Raw genomic sequence first — 14,154 nt, forward strand, 5'->3', positions numbered from 1 at the left:
TATCATTCTTATAGAAGAAAATGAAGGGTATGGTTGGTAAAAAAGAAATATTTTAGCTTCTCCTAAACATGAAACGTGAAAACGTGAAACGCAGAAGCTACAAATTTGAGCTTCTCCTAAACGTGGGTTCAGAGGTAGAATCAATTCTGCGTTCACAAAGATAAAAATGCCAAACATCAAAGTGAAACTTTCAAAAAGCTCAAACGGGCTTCTCTCCTCCCCAACGTGTTTGCCAAACACACCCTTAAACGGATGCTCTCTGCTATGATACAAGAACCAGCTCTTCAAATCCAAAGGATGACAAGAAATATCCAACCTATGCCAGACAAGCTGAGCTTTTGGGCAATCCCGAATACAATGTAAAATCGATTCCTGGCTAGAAAGACATCTTGGACACCTATCCGATTACGACATCCCTCTTCTAAAGCGAAAACTTGCAGTAGGAATAGCCTCCTTAAGACACAACCAAACCAAAAACTTATGCTTTTTCGGAACAAGTTGACGCCAAAGCCAAAGCCAATTATCCCTCTCTTCCCAACCAAACAGCTGCTTACACAACTACAAGTAACCATTGCGTGAGTCATAGACTTTGGCAGCAGACCCACTCTAATATCAACCTACTTCCGAACCTACTTGCTCATCTGGATTGTAAGAGAGAATATTACTCTTAAAAAAATGGTTTGACTTAATCATCTATAATTTTAAGTCTTTTCTTTTTCATTAATTTGAAAGTCGTGTATATCACGGCATGCAAATAATTGGTTTTTATAATTACTTTCTAAATAAAATTAACTTAGTAATATTAAACTCTTAAATCTTTTGAACAAAATTTTCATAATTATGAACCACAAAATTAGTAGATCCGACCCAGAAAGAAAAGACTCCATAATTGATCGGATGCAATAATTAACATCTTAACATAAAATAATTACACAAAAAAATAAAAAGGGAAAAAAACAAAAGAAAAGAAGGAAAGAATAGAGACAACATTAAACAAGTAACAAACACACACAGACACAGTTGTCTCCCTTTCGATCCATTGGAACTTCCAAAGAGCCTTTAATCAGAACTCCATCAACGTTCTTTCTTCCAAAGAAGAAGACGAAGAAGAAGAAGAGCAAACTCCATCAACGTTCTTGGGACTACGCAACACAGCACAAAACCCCTTCGCAAAATTCACCAATAGATCTACTCCTAACACCACAAAGTTCCTTCTTTTCCCTCTTCCATTGCAGAATCTCCTTCATTCACTTCATGGGTCAGTTTCAATCTCCAATTTTTTCAACCCTATCTAATTCCCAACGCATTCGAATGCCACATAGATTCATGGGTCCTTCGAATCTCCAACACCCCATTGTCGATAATTGTTTGAGGGGCGTTGCGCTTTCGCTTTCCCCTTTCGTTTTCGCCACTGCGAAATTTCACTCTCATAGCGCATTGGGCTTTGTTGGGTAGTCAATTTTGCCACCAAACAATTATTTTGCAACCTAAACATAGCTCAAATGCTTTGCTTTTAGTCCAAAGTTTCCCTGCATTGTGATTTTGTTTTCTTATATCATTTATTTTGATTCTTTCGTTATTGGTGTTGTGCAAATATATGAAAAGTGAGTTCATTTTCATTAACTTGTTGCTTACATAGTTACGTACACTCTGTGTAAACTTCAAATTTGGCATTTTTGAAGGCTTTTTCTTTTTCCTTTTCTGGCTGTGTGCATTCCTTTGCATTTGGATTTCATCAGCACGTGCCTCTCAGGTGTCATGTTTGGTGTTTCAGATGTGCGGTTGTAGATAGTTATAAAGCTTGAGGAGATTTGCTGCTGAGAAGCATGGCTGACATAGCAGGTTTACTTGAGGCAGCAGGATCAAGGTTCAGTGCATTGGAGCTTATTGGGCAGGGATCATTTGGTGATGTCTATAAAGGGTATGTGCTCATTGTGTTCAAATCCTCCTTGCTTCTGCATGTTTAATGTTGAGAATTATTTTGTTAAATAAGATTTTTTAATCTGAATACTCATTTGATAGTAAATGGTTCCCCAATGAAATGAATCTGCAATTTGATCTAGTGTGACTGTTGAGTAAAGAGCCTCATTGGATGCGAGCTTAAGATACATGCCATCAAGATAAAAAGGACTTGGTGACTGTTTCTTTTTTATAAACATAAAATGTAACAGAAAAGAGAGCAAATGTATATGATGATTCCTTATTCCTACCAAGTGTTAGTTTGTAATCTTTCTCCGGATTTTGGAAAGTGAAGCCCCAAAGACAAAGTAAAGCATAACGATTGAACTTGTTTACATTTCTTGTGTATTGTCAAAAGTCAGGTGCCATTGGTTGATGCATAGATCATATTGATATGTCAATCTGTGCATTATTAATTGGTAAATTTATTTCTGTTTTATTTTGTTTCATCAGAAGTTAGGTGTCATTTTTTTATGCTTATATCATACTGGTATGGCAGCCTGTGAATTATACTATTAGTAAATTTATTTCTAGTTTTCTAACAAATCATGTCATGAGTTCTTAGAGAGCTTCCTTAGCCGGCAGATATTGGTTGCCAGGCATGCTTGTGCTTGGTACTGCTGCTCTTATTTATTGAGAGTAGTTTATAGTTCTGTTTACTTAACTAATTTAATCTGCACATAACTAGTGAGACCAGTGGGACCAATATTCCTGAGTCATGTTCATTGCAACCCTTTATTCACTGCAAATTAAATGAGTGTGTTCTGCATGGTTGAACTGCTGTTCAATTATCATTTTTGAGGTGATAATTTACCGGCAAATATGGATCACAGTATCTCAAATAACTAGTTTGTGGATATTGTTTATAGAATTCTTACAAGAGGGGGAAAAAGTTTAATACTCCAGTTGAACTTTCAAAAGATTAGTTGTGTTTGTTGTCTTTTGCCAATGGGATAATTAACATACAATAAAAAATTATGTAAGACTTGGTCTAAAGAACTAGTCTTTTGTTATGCTTGCATGTTTTGTTAACAAGACCAATGTCATGGACAATGAGTTGTTTTCACTTGGTTTTTACTACTTGTTCCCAGGTTTGACAGAGAGCTTAACAAAGAAGTTGCTATCAAAGTAATTGATTTGGAAGAATCGTAAGTGGTGTCCCCCTTCTATTCTTTTAAATTATTCTTGCTTACTTTGAAGGTGATCATTATGAGTTGAATGGACCCTGGAAGCCTTTTGACTCTGTATAATATGCATTTCACTCTTTTGTTACATTCTTATGAAGTTACATAGCAAATCGAGTGGGTCTCATTGGTATTTAATATTTAACGTTGACATCATTTTTTTGGTGCTGTGTTACACTCAATTCTTATGCTATTGAGCTGTTCTTATTTAGATTTAGTACTTCCTGACTCGTCTTTTGTTTCTTTCTACCTTTTTTGCAGGGAGGATGAAATTGATGATATTCAGAAGGTATAATTTTATATATTACTAAACTTTCCTCCACGTTTGTTGTACCCAATGATTAATTTCATTCTCCATCAATTTAATTCTGCAGGAAATTTCTGTTCTGTCACAATGCCGATCTCCATACATCACTGAGTACTATGGTTCCTATCTCAATCAAACTAAACTCTGGATAATAATGGAATACATGGCTGGCGGCTCTGTCGCTGATCTAGTAGGTTACTCCTCTTCATGTTTCTATATTTTCAGTAAGAAGTTTGTGTTCCTCAGGAATTGGCCTCTATTAGAGAATTTTTCACTGTTTATACTTCAACTGCATCGTGTGTTCATACTTTAACAGTTTAGCTGTGCCATGTATTCTTAAGAAATTTATCAAGACAAGGATAACATTATCACATCTCTGATCCATTTTATAGAAATGAGAAGAAAATTACAGAGAACAAAAGAAAACGAAACACTTCACACCAAGGCGAACAGGATAATGAAATGGTCACTAGATATCTTGAATAATAATCTCGAGACAAAAAAAATGGTTATAAATTTACATACAAACATTCAGAACTTCCTGATCATCAAACACCAATGAAATAATATAACATATAACTGGTTTTGTTGCAAATTTCTGTTAAGGTTACCATATTTTTAATACAACCATCTCTCATTAATAACAACATGGTTACTAGGACTTCGATATTTTTTAATTTGAATGGTCAATTTTTGTGTGCCACAATTTATCACTTCTTATCTGTAATAATACTTCCCAATATATGATGCCTGTTTTTTGTCAAGCAACATGAGTTATGCTGGTTTTGCTTATGTAGCTTCAATCCGGTCCTCCACTGGATGAAACATCCATTGCTTGCATTCTACGTGACTTGCTACATGCAATTGATTACCTACACACTGAAGGAAAAATTCATAGAGACATTAAAGGTATTTGCAACTTCTGCATTTTAATTCTTTTTTACTTTGATTTCACACTTCCATACAAAATCTTGTTGTCATGTTTTTTGTTTTTTGGGTAAAGTATATTTTTGTCCTTAAAGTTTGTTAAAAATTTCAAAAATACCTCTAATTTTTATTGTTTCAATTTTGTCTCAAAAGTTTCCGATTTACATCAAATATACTCCTCGACTAATTTTTTAAAAAATTAGGTCCAATTCAACAACAATTTTACAAGAATAAACCTTCAACACAAGCAAATCAGACATAGTTTTCATGCATTATTGCTATATTGGTCCTAAACTTACGGAAAATTTAGCTGTCAATGGTATATTTGATGCAAATAAAAGACTTTAGGCATAAAATTGAAACAAAATAAAACTTAGAGGTATTTTTGAAATTTTTGACAAACTTCAAGGACAAAAATTATACTTTACTCTTTTTTTTTCCATTAGTTTTACAATTTGCATTAACTTCATATCTGACAGCATTTCCATATTAATTTTGCAGCTGCAAACATTTTATTGACCGAGAATGGTGATGTAAAGGTATGTGTTACTCTGAAAGTAGTTATAATTTAATGAAATAGAGTATTAATCACTTGAAAATGTTATAAATAATAATTTGAGATGTGGACATACTTGCATTTGAATTTTCTTTTTTATGTCTCTAGGTTGCAGATTTTGGTGTTTCTGCACAGCTCACGAGGACCATATCAAGGAGAAAGGTAAACATATTTCATTAGGGTGTAATCTTTTATTGTTTTCTTTTGTATGAGTTATTGACATAATCTGTTTTCTCATTACACTTTAATGAAACTGATGTATATTGTTTCATTTTGTTCCTTGAATCATTCGGTTCTTTTAATCGTGCAAATCCATTTGTAGATTCCCAAAGTGGAAGAACTAGATTCCCAACATATTTTTGCTATCTGCTTTTTCTATTGAGGATCTCCGGTCCTCCGTGCTCTTCGTAATATCCTCTTGTTAACAATATTTCTTCTTTTTATTAAAAATAGTGCAACATATTTTTTCTTGATGTAATATTAATTTGGCAAACTGAAAGTAGTACACTCATGTGTATAATGTTGCACTGAATTTTGAATTTTGAATTTTTTTTTAAATATCACTTTTGAGTTCTAAATTAGTACTTTTTTGTTGGAATCGATGTGCTAATTTGCTTTATAACAACAGACATTTGTAGGAACACCTTTCTGGATGGCACCAGAGGTTATTCAGAATTCCGAAGGATATAATGAGAAGGTCATTTAATAGTTATTCTGAATGTCTTTTGTTAAGTTTTCTTTGGTTCCGTCCTTCTGGCTTTATTTTCAATGTGTATTCCCTTTTTTTTCTTTTGTGGACATTTAGAATCATCAGTGTGGTATTCTGTTTATGCAGGCAGATATCTGGTCTATGGGGATCACTGCAATTGAGATGGCAAAAGGGGAGCCTCCACTTGCCGATCTTCATCCCATGAGAGTGCTTTTTATCATACCTCGAGAGAATCCTCCGCAGGTTGTCTTTAGTTAATATCAATATTTTCTATTTTTTGAATATGTTGAATCAATAAATTTTGAATATATTATTTTTCCCGGTACAAAAATAGTTGAAATGTAATGGTCCTTTTGTGCAGTTAGATGAGCATTTTTCTCGTCCCCTGAAAGAGTTCGTTTCATTGTGTTTGAAGAAGGTTCCTGCTGAGGTAAGTAGAATCTTCCATGCACTTACCATTTTTTCAGTTTCAATTTCTTTTTATCTTTGTTCTGATCCTATTCTATGCTTTGATTAAAGTGGAATGCTCATTATGCATCTTACATGAAACACCCAGCAATACTTCTATTTTTTCTTCAACTCGGTGCCTTTTGTTTTCACAAAATTTGTTTTCTGTCAGTCTCTTCATTATTTTCCCCTTTTAATGGCTCCAATTCCAGAGGCCAAGTGCTAAGGAACTTCTCAAACACCGTCTTATTCGGAATGCTAGGAAGAGTCCAAAGCTTGCAGAAAGAATAAGGTGCAAAAAATCATCCTACTTTTGGATGTTCATGATGGGAAAATCTTGCTATATTGAATTTATATATTTTTATTTGTTTTTCTTGTTTATGGCTATTAATATTGTTTATCTGATAGTCCTTTGAATTATCCCTTCTTATGTTAATATATCATAAGTAAAAGAATGGCTGAATTTTAAAGGTGTCCTTTTGCTGTGCATTTGTGCAAGATAGCATGTTTTCTGTTTCCAGAAAATCGAAAATCTCGTTCCCAGCTTGTGGTTGACACTACCATGCCTTGTGTTATTATGATAGGGAGCGTCCAAAGTACCACATAAAGGATGATCCGGGGGCAGATGATCCGGGGACTGTTAAAAAAGTCCCAAGAGGGATGGGTGAGGCTTCTGATACTATGAAGGTGTCTAGAGATGTTAGAGCTGAAGAAACTAGTAGAACCAGGTATGTTATGATCGTTTGTATTGTCTCTTCTCTTACATTCTGAACTTTTAATTGATGGTTCCAATGTTGCAGTGGTCAGGGTCAAACTGTAAAAAGTGCTGGATGGGACTTCAACATTGGTGGGTCACAAGGCACTGTTCGTAGCGGTACTGTTCGTAGTGTAGCACGACCACCTGTTTCACAAAATCAGGTTACCCAAAGAAAAGCTCCGGAGAGTGGCTATCAAGGGGGAACTGTCAGTAGAAGTGCACTAAACGAGTCAGTTGAAAGTTCACTCGGAAAGGATCTTAGAGTTACATATCATGATGAGGATCCGGATGATCATCTTGAAGATGTAAATGATTCGTACTATGTGACTGTTTCTAATGAAGTAGTTAATAAATCAAATAACAGAGAGTAGTTATATGTTCTTAAGGGGAATCTTTAGGTGATTTTGGTTGTTTGTTGGATATATATTAATGTTAATCGTCTCTATCCATGCTATGTCACATTACACATGTTGCTGGCAAAAACAACTAACCTGTCTGTGTTGGTAATTCAACTTGTGAAGATGATATTTCTGGAGAACTTAGTGGAACTTCATTTCAAACTTGAACATGTTTTGATCTTTTGCAGTCTTCAATGTGCAGGATGAAGGGAATGGGTCAGGAACTGTCGTAATTCGATCTCCAAAAGCATCAAGGCCATCAGTAGTTCGTGGCCAAAGCTCCCAGGTATGGTTCAAGCTCAGTTATTTTGATGAGAAATATTAGTTCCTATTGCTGTTCTGTTCAGTCGCTTAATTTTATTGTTATATAGTCTAGCAGCAGCTATGCTTCTCTTGAAGATGCTTCTACCAGTGGAACTGTTGTCTTGCGTAACCAGAATGATGATTCTGATTCTTCACAAACACCTAGGTCCCGCAAGGGACTTAACGACAGAAATTCTATTACTTCACTGGAAGATAGTGCTGCAAATCTTGCTGAGGTGTGAATTTGTTTGTGGTGCCGGTTGTGAATTTCAATCATACTTTGCCTTTGCATTTCTATTTAATCAGAAACTTCTTCTGGGTAGAAATAAAGGAATCTCCCGAGCTAATTAATTAATTCAGGGAAAGATGAGCATTTTTTGTTAATAATACATTTTTATTTTAGTGTTGATGTATAAACAGCATTTTCTTGACCGTTTGTTATAGGCAAAGGCTGCTATCCTAAGGAAAGCAAATGCTAAAGAGAGAAAATTCAACAATATACAAGAAAGCAAGAGAGACCAAATGGCAGGCAGTTCTGATTCTTCAAGGTACATGCATAGCAATAATGCTGGTAATTTCTGTTGCTGAATAAGGGTGTGGTTGTAAATTCTCAAGGAACTTCTTTCTTTGTTCAGATCACATCATGAATACCATGATCCTCAAAAGGGCATGTCAAGATCACAATATGCCAGTGATGATGAAGAGAGTGCTAAAGTTATGTCATCCTCTGTGCCATTATCAGTTTTGCTCGCTCCTTCACTAAAAGAGGTGAATCCATGCATAGATCTTATCGTTACTATTGTTACGATATTGTTGATAGCCAAATTTGCGATGTCAAATAGAACATCTTACACTGCTTGGTCAATTAGATTTATTTATTTTTTTCAATTATAGTAGTATTGATTTTCGGAAGGTAGACATATACAAGGTGGTTAAAAGAGATCTACGTGTAAACAATCTCACTGTAGACATGATATATGATAGATGACGTCGCCTGATCTATGTAGCTAACCCCAGTGGGATAAGGCTTTATTGTTGTTTTGTTGTTTTTAAAAAAAAAATTGAAAAAGAAAGCAAGACTAAATAAAATATGACTGATTTTAAAGAAACTTCTTCAGTGTTGGGTTTTTCTTTTGCTTCATTTTGGTATACTTTGACAAATTCAAAGCTAGAATAGATTTTTCAAATTTGTGGTAACTTTTAATTATAGTAGCATGTTTATGTTCACTGTGGAGGCCATTGATGTTTGTTTGATGCAGTCCATTGCTAATGATCCAGAAGGGGCAATCGTGCGAGCGGTTATCAGTTCTCTCGTAAACATGGAGGGCACAAGGCCAAGATCCTGCGATGTTCTTGTCAGAAAGTTGCTTCAGCGGTTGGCAAGGTTCGCCTTCTTTTGTCCTTTATCAACATTCATCATGCAAACCGATAAAGCGAAGTAAAGGAATCTCATTGTCTTATCATATACATGCAGTTCAAAGGAAGATTCATTGAAGGACCTGCAGGAACTAGCAGGCCAACTATTCAGCAAGACCAAGGGAGCCGGAGACACACGAAACACCGAAGCCGATAGCCGGAGGAAACAACAGAACAAGGACATCCATCAAAATAGCAATTTGAGCCCACTAGCCAGATTTCTTCTCTCAAGGTGAATAAACTTCATTCTTGAAAAGATAGAACTGAATTTGTTGGTTGGAACTGGTGACTTGTTAATGAGACAAAGAGCACAGCTATATTCACTCTATATGACATGAAATATTTGGTATTTTTGTGTCTCAGATGGCAGGGTCAAAGCTCACGTGATCTAAACCAATCTTAAGGAGAGTTATATTACAAATTATATTGTGTTTCAACTCGCTGTTTATGCATTTATTCTAATTAAAATGTACATATATCATTGTAACAAATTGTTTTTTCCCCCCTTTTCTATTTATTATTATTATTGTTATAGAAAAAGTTTTGTCTTCTAGTCATAATTACTTCAAAGCTGTATAATTGGAGGGTTTTCTTAGGTACATCCAAATTGTAACTGACTAATATGTCTATTGCATTTTGGGATAATAATCCAATACCTTTTATTCTTTTTCATTATTTTTCTGTAGTTTCCATAAGGGGTTTGCGTGATTAGGCTGTTAAGATTATTGAATGAATCATATTTTTGCAGCAACTAAAGATGATTCTGGTCAGTGTAACTAAAAAAGAAAATCCACAAAGGTTGCTACAAGAGAAGGTTATTTTTTAGTGCAAAGGTGGTTAATATATTTTTGAGTTATGTTCCCAATCTGTGAATATAGAAAAGTGAGATGAGACAAATTCATATTTAGATAACTCTGTTGTTGTAGCTTTTTAGGAAAATAAATGTTATGCACATAACCGATTGCCATAGAAGCATGCTTAAAACTCGAAAAGTGTTTGTGGTAACACTGCACTCAGAATCTTTTCTTCAACAAGATGAAACATGAAAGAGTTGAATGCATTTATTTGCAGCATATAAATTTTGTTCAGAGAGGAAACTTGTGCAGCTTCACTTCCAAACTTGTTCACAGATACTTAGAACACCAACACCAAATACAAATACAACAAACCACCTCTTGGCAAATTCTATGCAACAAGAAGCACTTCTGAGGAACATGACAGATAAATAAGGAGAAAGCAGTTCCACCAAGCCTTTAATTTCACACAAGTTTGAAGCTTCACTCAATGTATGGAACTGGTATTCTCTTTGTGTCTGGGCCTGCTACCATATCATTCCATAGCAAATCAGAGAGTGCCATTGTTAATTCCCCAACTTGTCCTGATAAAGATAAAAACTTGAATAAGTGAAAAAGGAAAAAGTGGATTGTTCTAACACTGAACATTCCATTGGTTGTTACTTGTCACACATAATGAGAAGAAAACCTACAACTTTTGCCTAAAACATTTGGGGTGTTGCAATTCATCCCTGAATTAGAAAACACATACAATTTAATTCCTGAATTGATTGATGTTATGACAAAGATAGTATCCAAATTTAAAGGCTTCATATCATGTTGATACAAGAACATATTGATGCAACATAAATAGACTATTAAAAGTTAAGTACTGTTTTCATTTCTTTTTTCTCATTCCTGCAAAGCCCTCCATTCATCCTTTATCACTCATAACGTAACAAAAGGAAACACTCAACAGCATGGTTGCTTGAAGGCCTAACATCAATGCAAGTTCAATAGCAGAGAATCTGTGTTAGGACTTCAAATAACCATATTGTTGGGTGTTTTCTTTTGTTACATTGTGAGTGATGAAGGATGGATGGATAAAGGATTTTGCGGGAATGAGAAAAAGAAAAAGAAACGAAGGGGTAATTTTGTCTTTAAAAAATGTTTGGGACCAGAAAGATGATTTTAAAACTAAAATTAATGTTAGGAACAATTTTGAACACCGAAAAACTTTATGGGCGATTTTAATTTTCAGCCAAAATCATAAAAATAAAAATAGTACTTAACCCTTACTATTACTAACTTACCTTTGCCAATGGGTTGATCATCCCACATGATGATGGGCAACAGAGGAAGTGTGCTTCCCACATACATCATTTCAGCAGCACCTTTAGCTTCCTCCAAAGTCACATTCTTGGTTGTTACCCCTTTCAGAATCCCTTGCTCCACCAACTGCGGAGCGAGTTCTAGAAGCCTCTTAGCGGTGCAACCATGTAAAATATTATCAAACAATGGCATGAGTAGTTCCTTTTCTTGAGTTATAAAAGCAACATTCACATTTGGACCTTCGGCTATATAACCTGCCTCATCAACCCAAATGGAAGCAAATGCTCCTTTCTCTTCAGCTTCCATTACTGAAAGGACATTGGGAAGATAGTTCACATTCTTCATTGTGGCAAACAGAGGTGGTTTCATTGCCACTGTAGAAGTGAACACTTTAACTCCTTCTTTGCACTGGGAAAAATCGTCGTCAATGACAACTGCATAGAATGCAGGTGTTGGACACCCTGATGATGAGAGCAAGAAATTACCAGGGCCTGCACTTAGCCAGTATCTTAGAGTCCCCTTCTTGCATTTTGAGACTGCACTTAGCTGTATAAGAATGCTGCGAAGCGTTGACCGAGGAAAAGGCAAGGATATCTTTGCTTTGGCGGCCGATCTGAGGATGCGGTCGAGGTGTACATCCAACTCATAGAGGTATCTGGGAAGGACAAGCAATGTGAACACCAAGATCAAAGAAAAAAACAAGTGTTTGGTATCAAATGTGTTACATATCTTGATACTGAGTTGAATTTGCAGTAAAAACAAGAAATTAGCATTACCCATCTAAAATAATGGCTGTATCAAACACACCATGGCCTCTATGTACCATGTGATCATCGATCGGGATTACCATCATAGCTGGATCAAGTATGATCCCTCCATATATGCTAGAATACATAGCCGGGTATGGTTTTTTCTCCACTGTGCTCCATCTTTGATGAAGCTTTTCAAGCAACTGATATTGCAACATAAGATGAAAATTGCAAAGAGTTCAGTGTACATAGCAAAACTTAATTCAATCAATATGATGAATTGCATTCCAGTAGTGCAAATTCAGTCCCTGGTCTCAATTCTCAGCAACATAATAAGTTAACATTTCATTCAGACATATACACATACACATGGTGTGAACAATGCATTGATTTTGTAGACTGAAGTTGGTTAGAGAAACCAAGATGATAAGGATGAGTTGAGGTTCAAAATTCTCACCTCAGATGATGAATTGAACACATGAACTGTAAGATCACTGTGATCTCCAAGCTCTGGTGTACCCCAAAGAAAAAAAAAAGAAATATGCAAATTAAAAATTTAACAGTTAACATGTTCATGCAACCAAGTCTTAAAATATATCTGAATATGATTGATAAGATAGTAAAGTGAAAGAACTTGAAATTCACCTGAGGGGCTATGGGAGAGGGTAGTGGACTCCATGGACAAAGTACAGAGCCTATTATCACAACTAATGCAGGTGAAAGAAGAGAACCAAATTAGGAAAACACTTACACTACTAACTTTGTTATTTGTAGAGTTATAGGGAGAACTTTTTCATGTCAATATCACACAACCTTTTTAAATTAAATTTTTTTAATTTTAAATTTTAAATCTTAAATCCTTACTTTAAATATTAAATTTTCTAAAAACTAGTTAAAAAATAATTACAAATTATTTTCTATACTATTTAATACAAAATTCTGCATACCTTATTTTTTGTTTATTTATTTTAGAACGTTATTTGTACAAAATGAAAAAGTTGTTAGTTTGAAATAATTTAAAGAGGTGTTTGTGTTTTCTCTTTACTTTTTAGCATTTAGAAATTAAAAGTGTTTTTAAAAATATTTATAAAGATATTTTTAAAGTTAATTGTTTTTTTCAAAATTTAATATAATTTTATATTTTAATAACTATTCAAATTTATTTTTAGGGCAAATCGCAGTATTAAGCCAGTTCGGATGAGATATTACATGATTCAACCAAACCGAAAAATGAGACATGGATCAACCAAAAGCATGTCTCTATATAATTCGAATCAATTTAGCTCGAATCGGAAACAGTAATAATTCGAATAAATGTTGTTCGAATTATGAGGAGGCAATTCAAATCACTTTGATTCGAATTATACAATGGGCAGTTCGAATCACCCTGATTCAAATTATTAATGGACAGTTCGAATCAATCTGATTCGAATTATATGGTGAGCAAATCGATAGGCAGTTCAAATCTAGCTGATTCGAATTATGCATATATAATTCGAAATTGGCTGTTTCGAATTGGAAAGCCCCATACGTGTATAAATATGGTGTGAACGTGAATTGAGTTCATTTGAGTGATACAAAATGGCTAGTGAGGAGAGTTTTGTAGTGTTGGTACATTATAGAGGGACGATTAAGAGAAAAACACGCTCTGGTGTGAATTTCACTGATAAAGATCCTCTGAGTATTTTTATGAGACCTACGACGAGATTCGATAACTTCTTGAATTCTATAATACAGAAACTTGGGCTGCAAGGCGTGAAAAGGATTCAGAAGATTGCATTCCGATCTCATTGCTTAGAGATGACGTGAAGTACGATTCTTTCATTATAGGGAGTAACGAGGATTTGCAGGTCCTGTTCCATTGTCGTCGGCAGTTTTCCAAGGTCCAGACACCTGAGCTGTTGACAAAGTTGGTTGATGTGGTATCTAACTCGGTAGGTTCGAACCGGAATACCCAAACTCTAGGCACGGTAGCCGGTTCTAGCTCGAGACTTGTTGGTGCATCTTCGTTCGTGCCTGTGAATGCACCTTGGGACGAGCCTGTCGCGTCCCCGTTGTTCGCCGTCGATCTCAACTGCATTGGTGGTGGAGAGGGTACCGATTTCTTTACAATGTGGGACACCGGCTGGGATGGGTGTTGCATTGCTGGATGATGTGGAGCCTGACCTCATTGCTGATGACAGTGGCGATGACATTGCAGCGAGTAATCCAGCTGGGGCTGGCGATGGTTCTAGCTCTAGGACTCAGCAGTAGGGGTGAGCATGGCCCGGCCCGGCCCGAAGACCCGGTCCGATCCCGAACACTTTAGGGGCTAATTTGGTGTGATTTCATCGGGTC

At 35.5% G+C, this 14,154-nt stretch overlaps 2 protein-coding genes across 5 annotated transcripts; one reads left to right on the plus strand and one right to left on the minus strand.

The window, feature by feature from the left end:
- The first annotated feature begins 798 nt into the window (after positions 1–798).
- Positions 799–9,635, plus strand: LOC112707430 (uncharacterized). Of its 4 annotated transcripts, none has more exons than XM_025759170.3 (21): positions 799–1,258; positions 1,775–1,921; positions 3,051–3,107; positions 3,405–3,432; positions 3,518–3,640; positions 4,248–4,359; positions 4,879–4,916; positions 5,042–5,095; positions 5,562–5,630; positions 5,769–5,885; positions 6,004–6,072; positions 6,302–6,381; positions 6,674–6,817; positions 6,890–7,151; positions 7,447–7,530; positions 7,616–7,783; positions 7,992–8,095; positions 8,183–8,315; positions 8,807–8,931; positions 9,022–9,195; positions 9,327–9,635. In XM_025759170.3, the coding sequence occupies exons 2-21, from the start codon at positions 1,827–1,829 to the stop codon at positions 9,364–9,366; spliced, it is 2,076 nt and encodes a 691-aa protein (XP_025614955.1). In that variant the 5' UTR covers positions 799–1,258; positions 1,775–1,826; the 3' UTR covers positions 9,367–9,635. The 4 variants fall into 4 exon arrangements, 2 of the variants coding, with proteins under 2 accessions (XP_025614955.1, XP_072057400.1); XR_003156053.3 differs by having other exon boundaries at positions 931–1,258; positions 8,826–8,931; XR_011864840.1 differs by having other exon boundaries at positions 1,009–1,604; positions 8,826–8,931.
- Positions 9,636–9,999: 364 nt separating this feature from the next.
- LOC112707431 (D-amino-acid transaminase, chloroplastic) lies at positions 10,000–12,605 on the minus strand. Its single transcript, XM_025759173.3, has 5 exons — positions 12,463–12,605; positions 12,275–12,327; positions 11,845–12,020; positions 11,050–11,723; positions 10,000–10,341 (listed from the first exon to the last, which is right to left on the minus strand). Exons 1-5 carry the CDS (start codon positions 12,494–12,496, stop codon positions 10,241–10,243), a joined length of 1,038 nt encoding a protein of 345 aa, XP_025614958.1. The 5' UTR covers positions 12,497–12,605; the 3' UTR covers positions 10,000–10,240.
- Between the last annotated feature and the right edge of the window lie 1,549 nt (positions 12,606–14,154).

The sequence above is a fragment of the Arachis hypogaea genome, chromosome 8 (assembly GCF_003086295.3).
Source record: "Arachis hypogaea cultivar Tifrunner chromosome 8, arahy.Tifrunner.gnm2.J5K5, whole genome shotgun sequence".
Lineage (NCBI taxonomy): Eukaryota > Viridiplantae > Streptophyta > Magnoliopsida > Fabales > Fabaceae > Arachis > Arachis hypogaea.

Excerpts from the sequence above, each read along its gene's own strand:
- LOC112707431 (XM_025759173.3), bottom strand. The coding sequence starts at position 12,496 with ATGGAGTCCACTACCCTCTCCCATAGCCCCTCAG. Across the intron at positions 12,021-12,274 it reads TGTTCAATTCATCATCTGAG|TTGCTTGAAAAGCTTCATCA; the intron begins GTGAGAATTTTG and ends TTGCAATATCAG. Across the intron at positions 11,724-11,844 it reads ACAGCCATTATTTTAGATGG|ATACCTCTATGAGTTGGATG; the intron begins GTAATGCTAATT and ends TGTCCTTCCCAG.
- LOC112707430 (XM_025759170.3), top strand. The coding sequence starts at position 1,827 with ATGGCTGACATAGCAGGTTTACTTGAGGCAGCAGGATCAAGGTTCAGT. Across the intron at positions 8,096-8,182 it reads GGCAGTTCTGATTCTTCAAG|ATCACATCATGAATACCATG; the intron begins GTACATGCATAG and ends TTCTTTGTTCAG. Across the intron at positions 9,196-9,326 it reads GCCAGATTTCTTCTCTCAAG|ATGGCAGGGTCAAAGCTCAC; the intron begins GTGAATAAACTT and ends TTTGTGTCTCAG.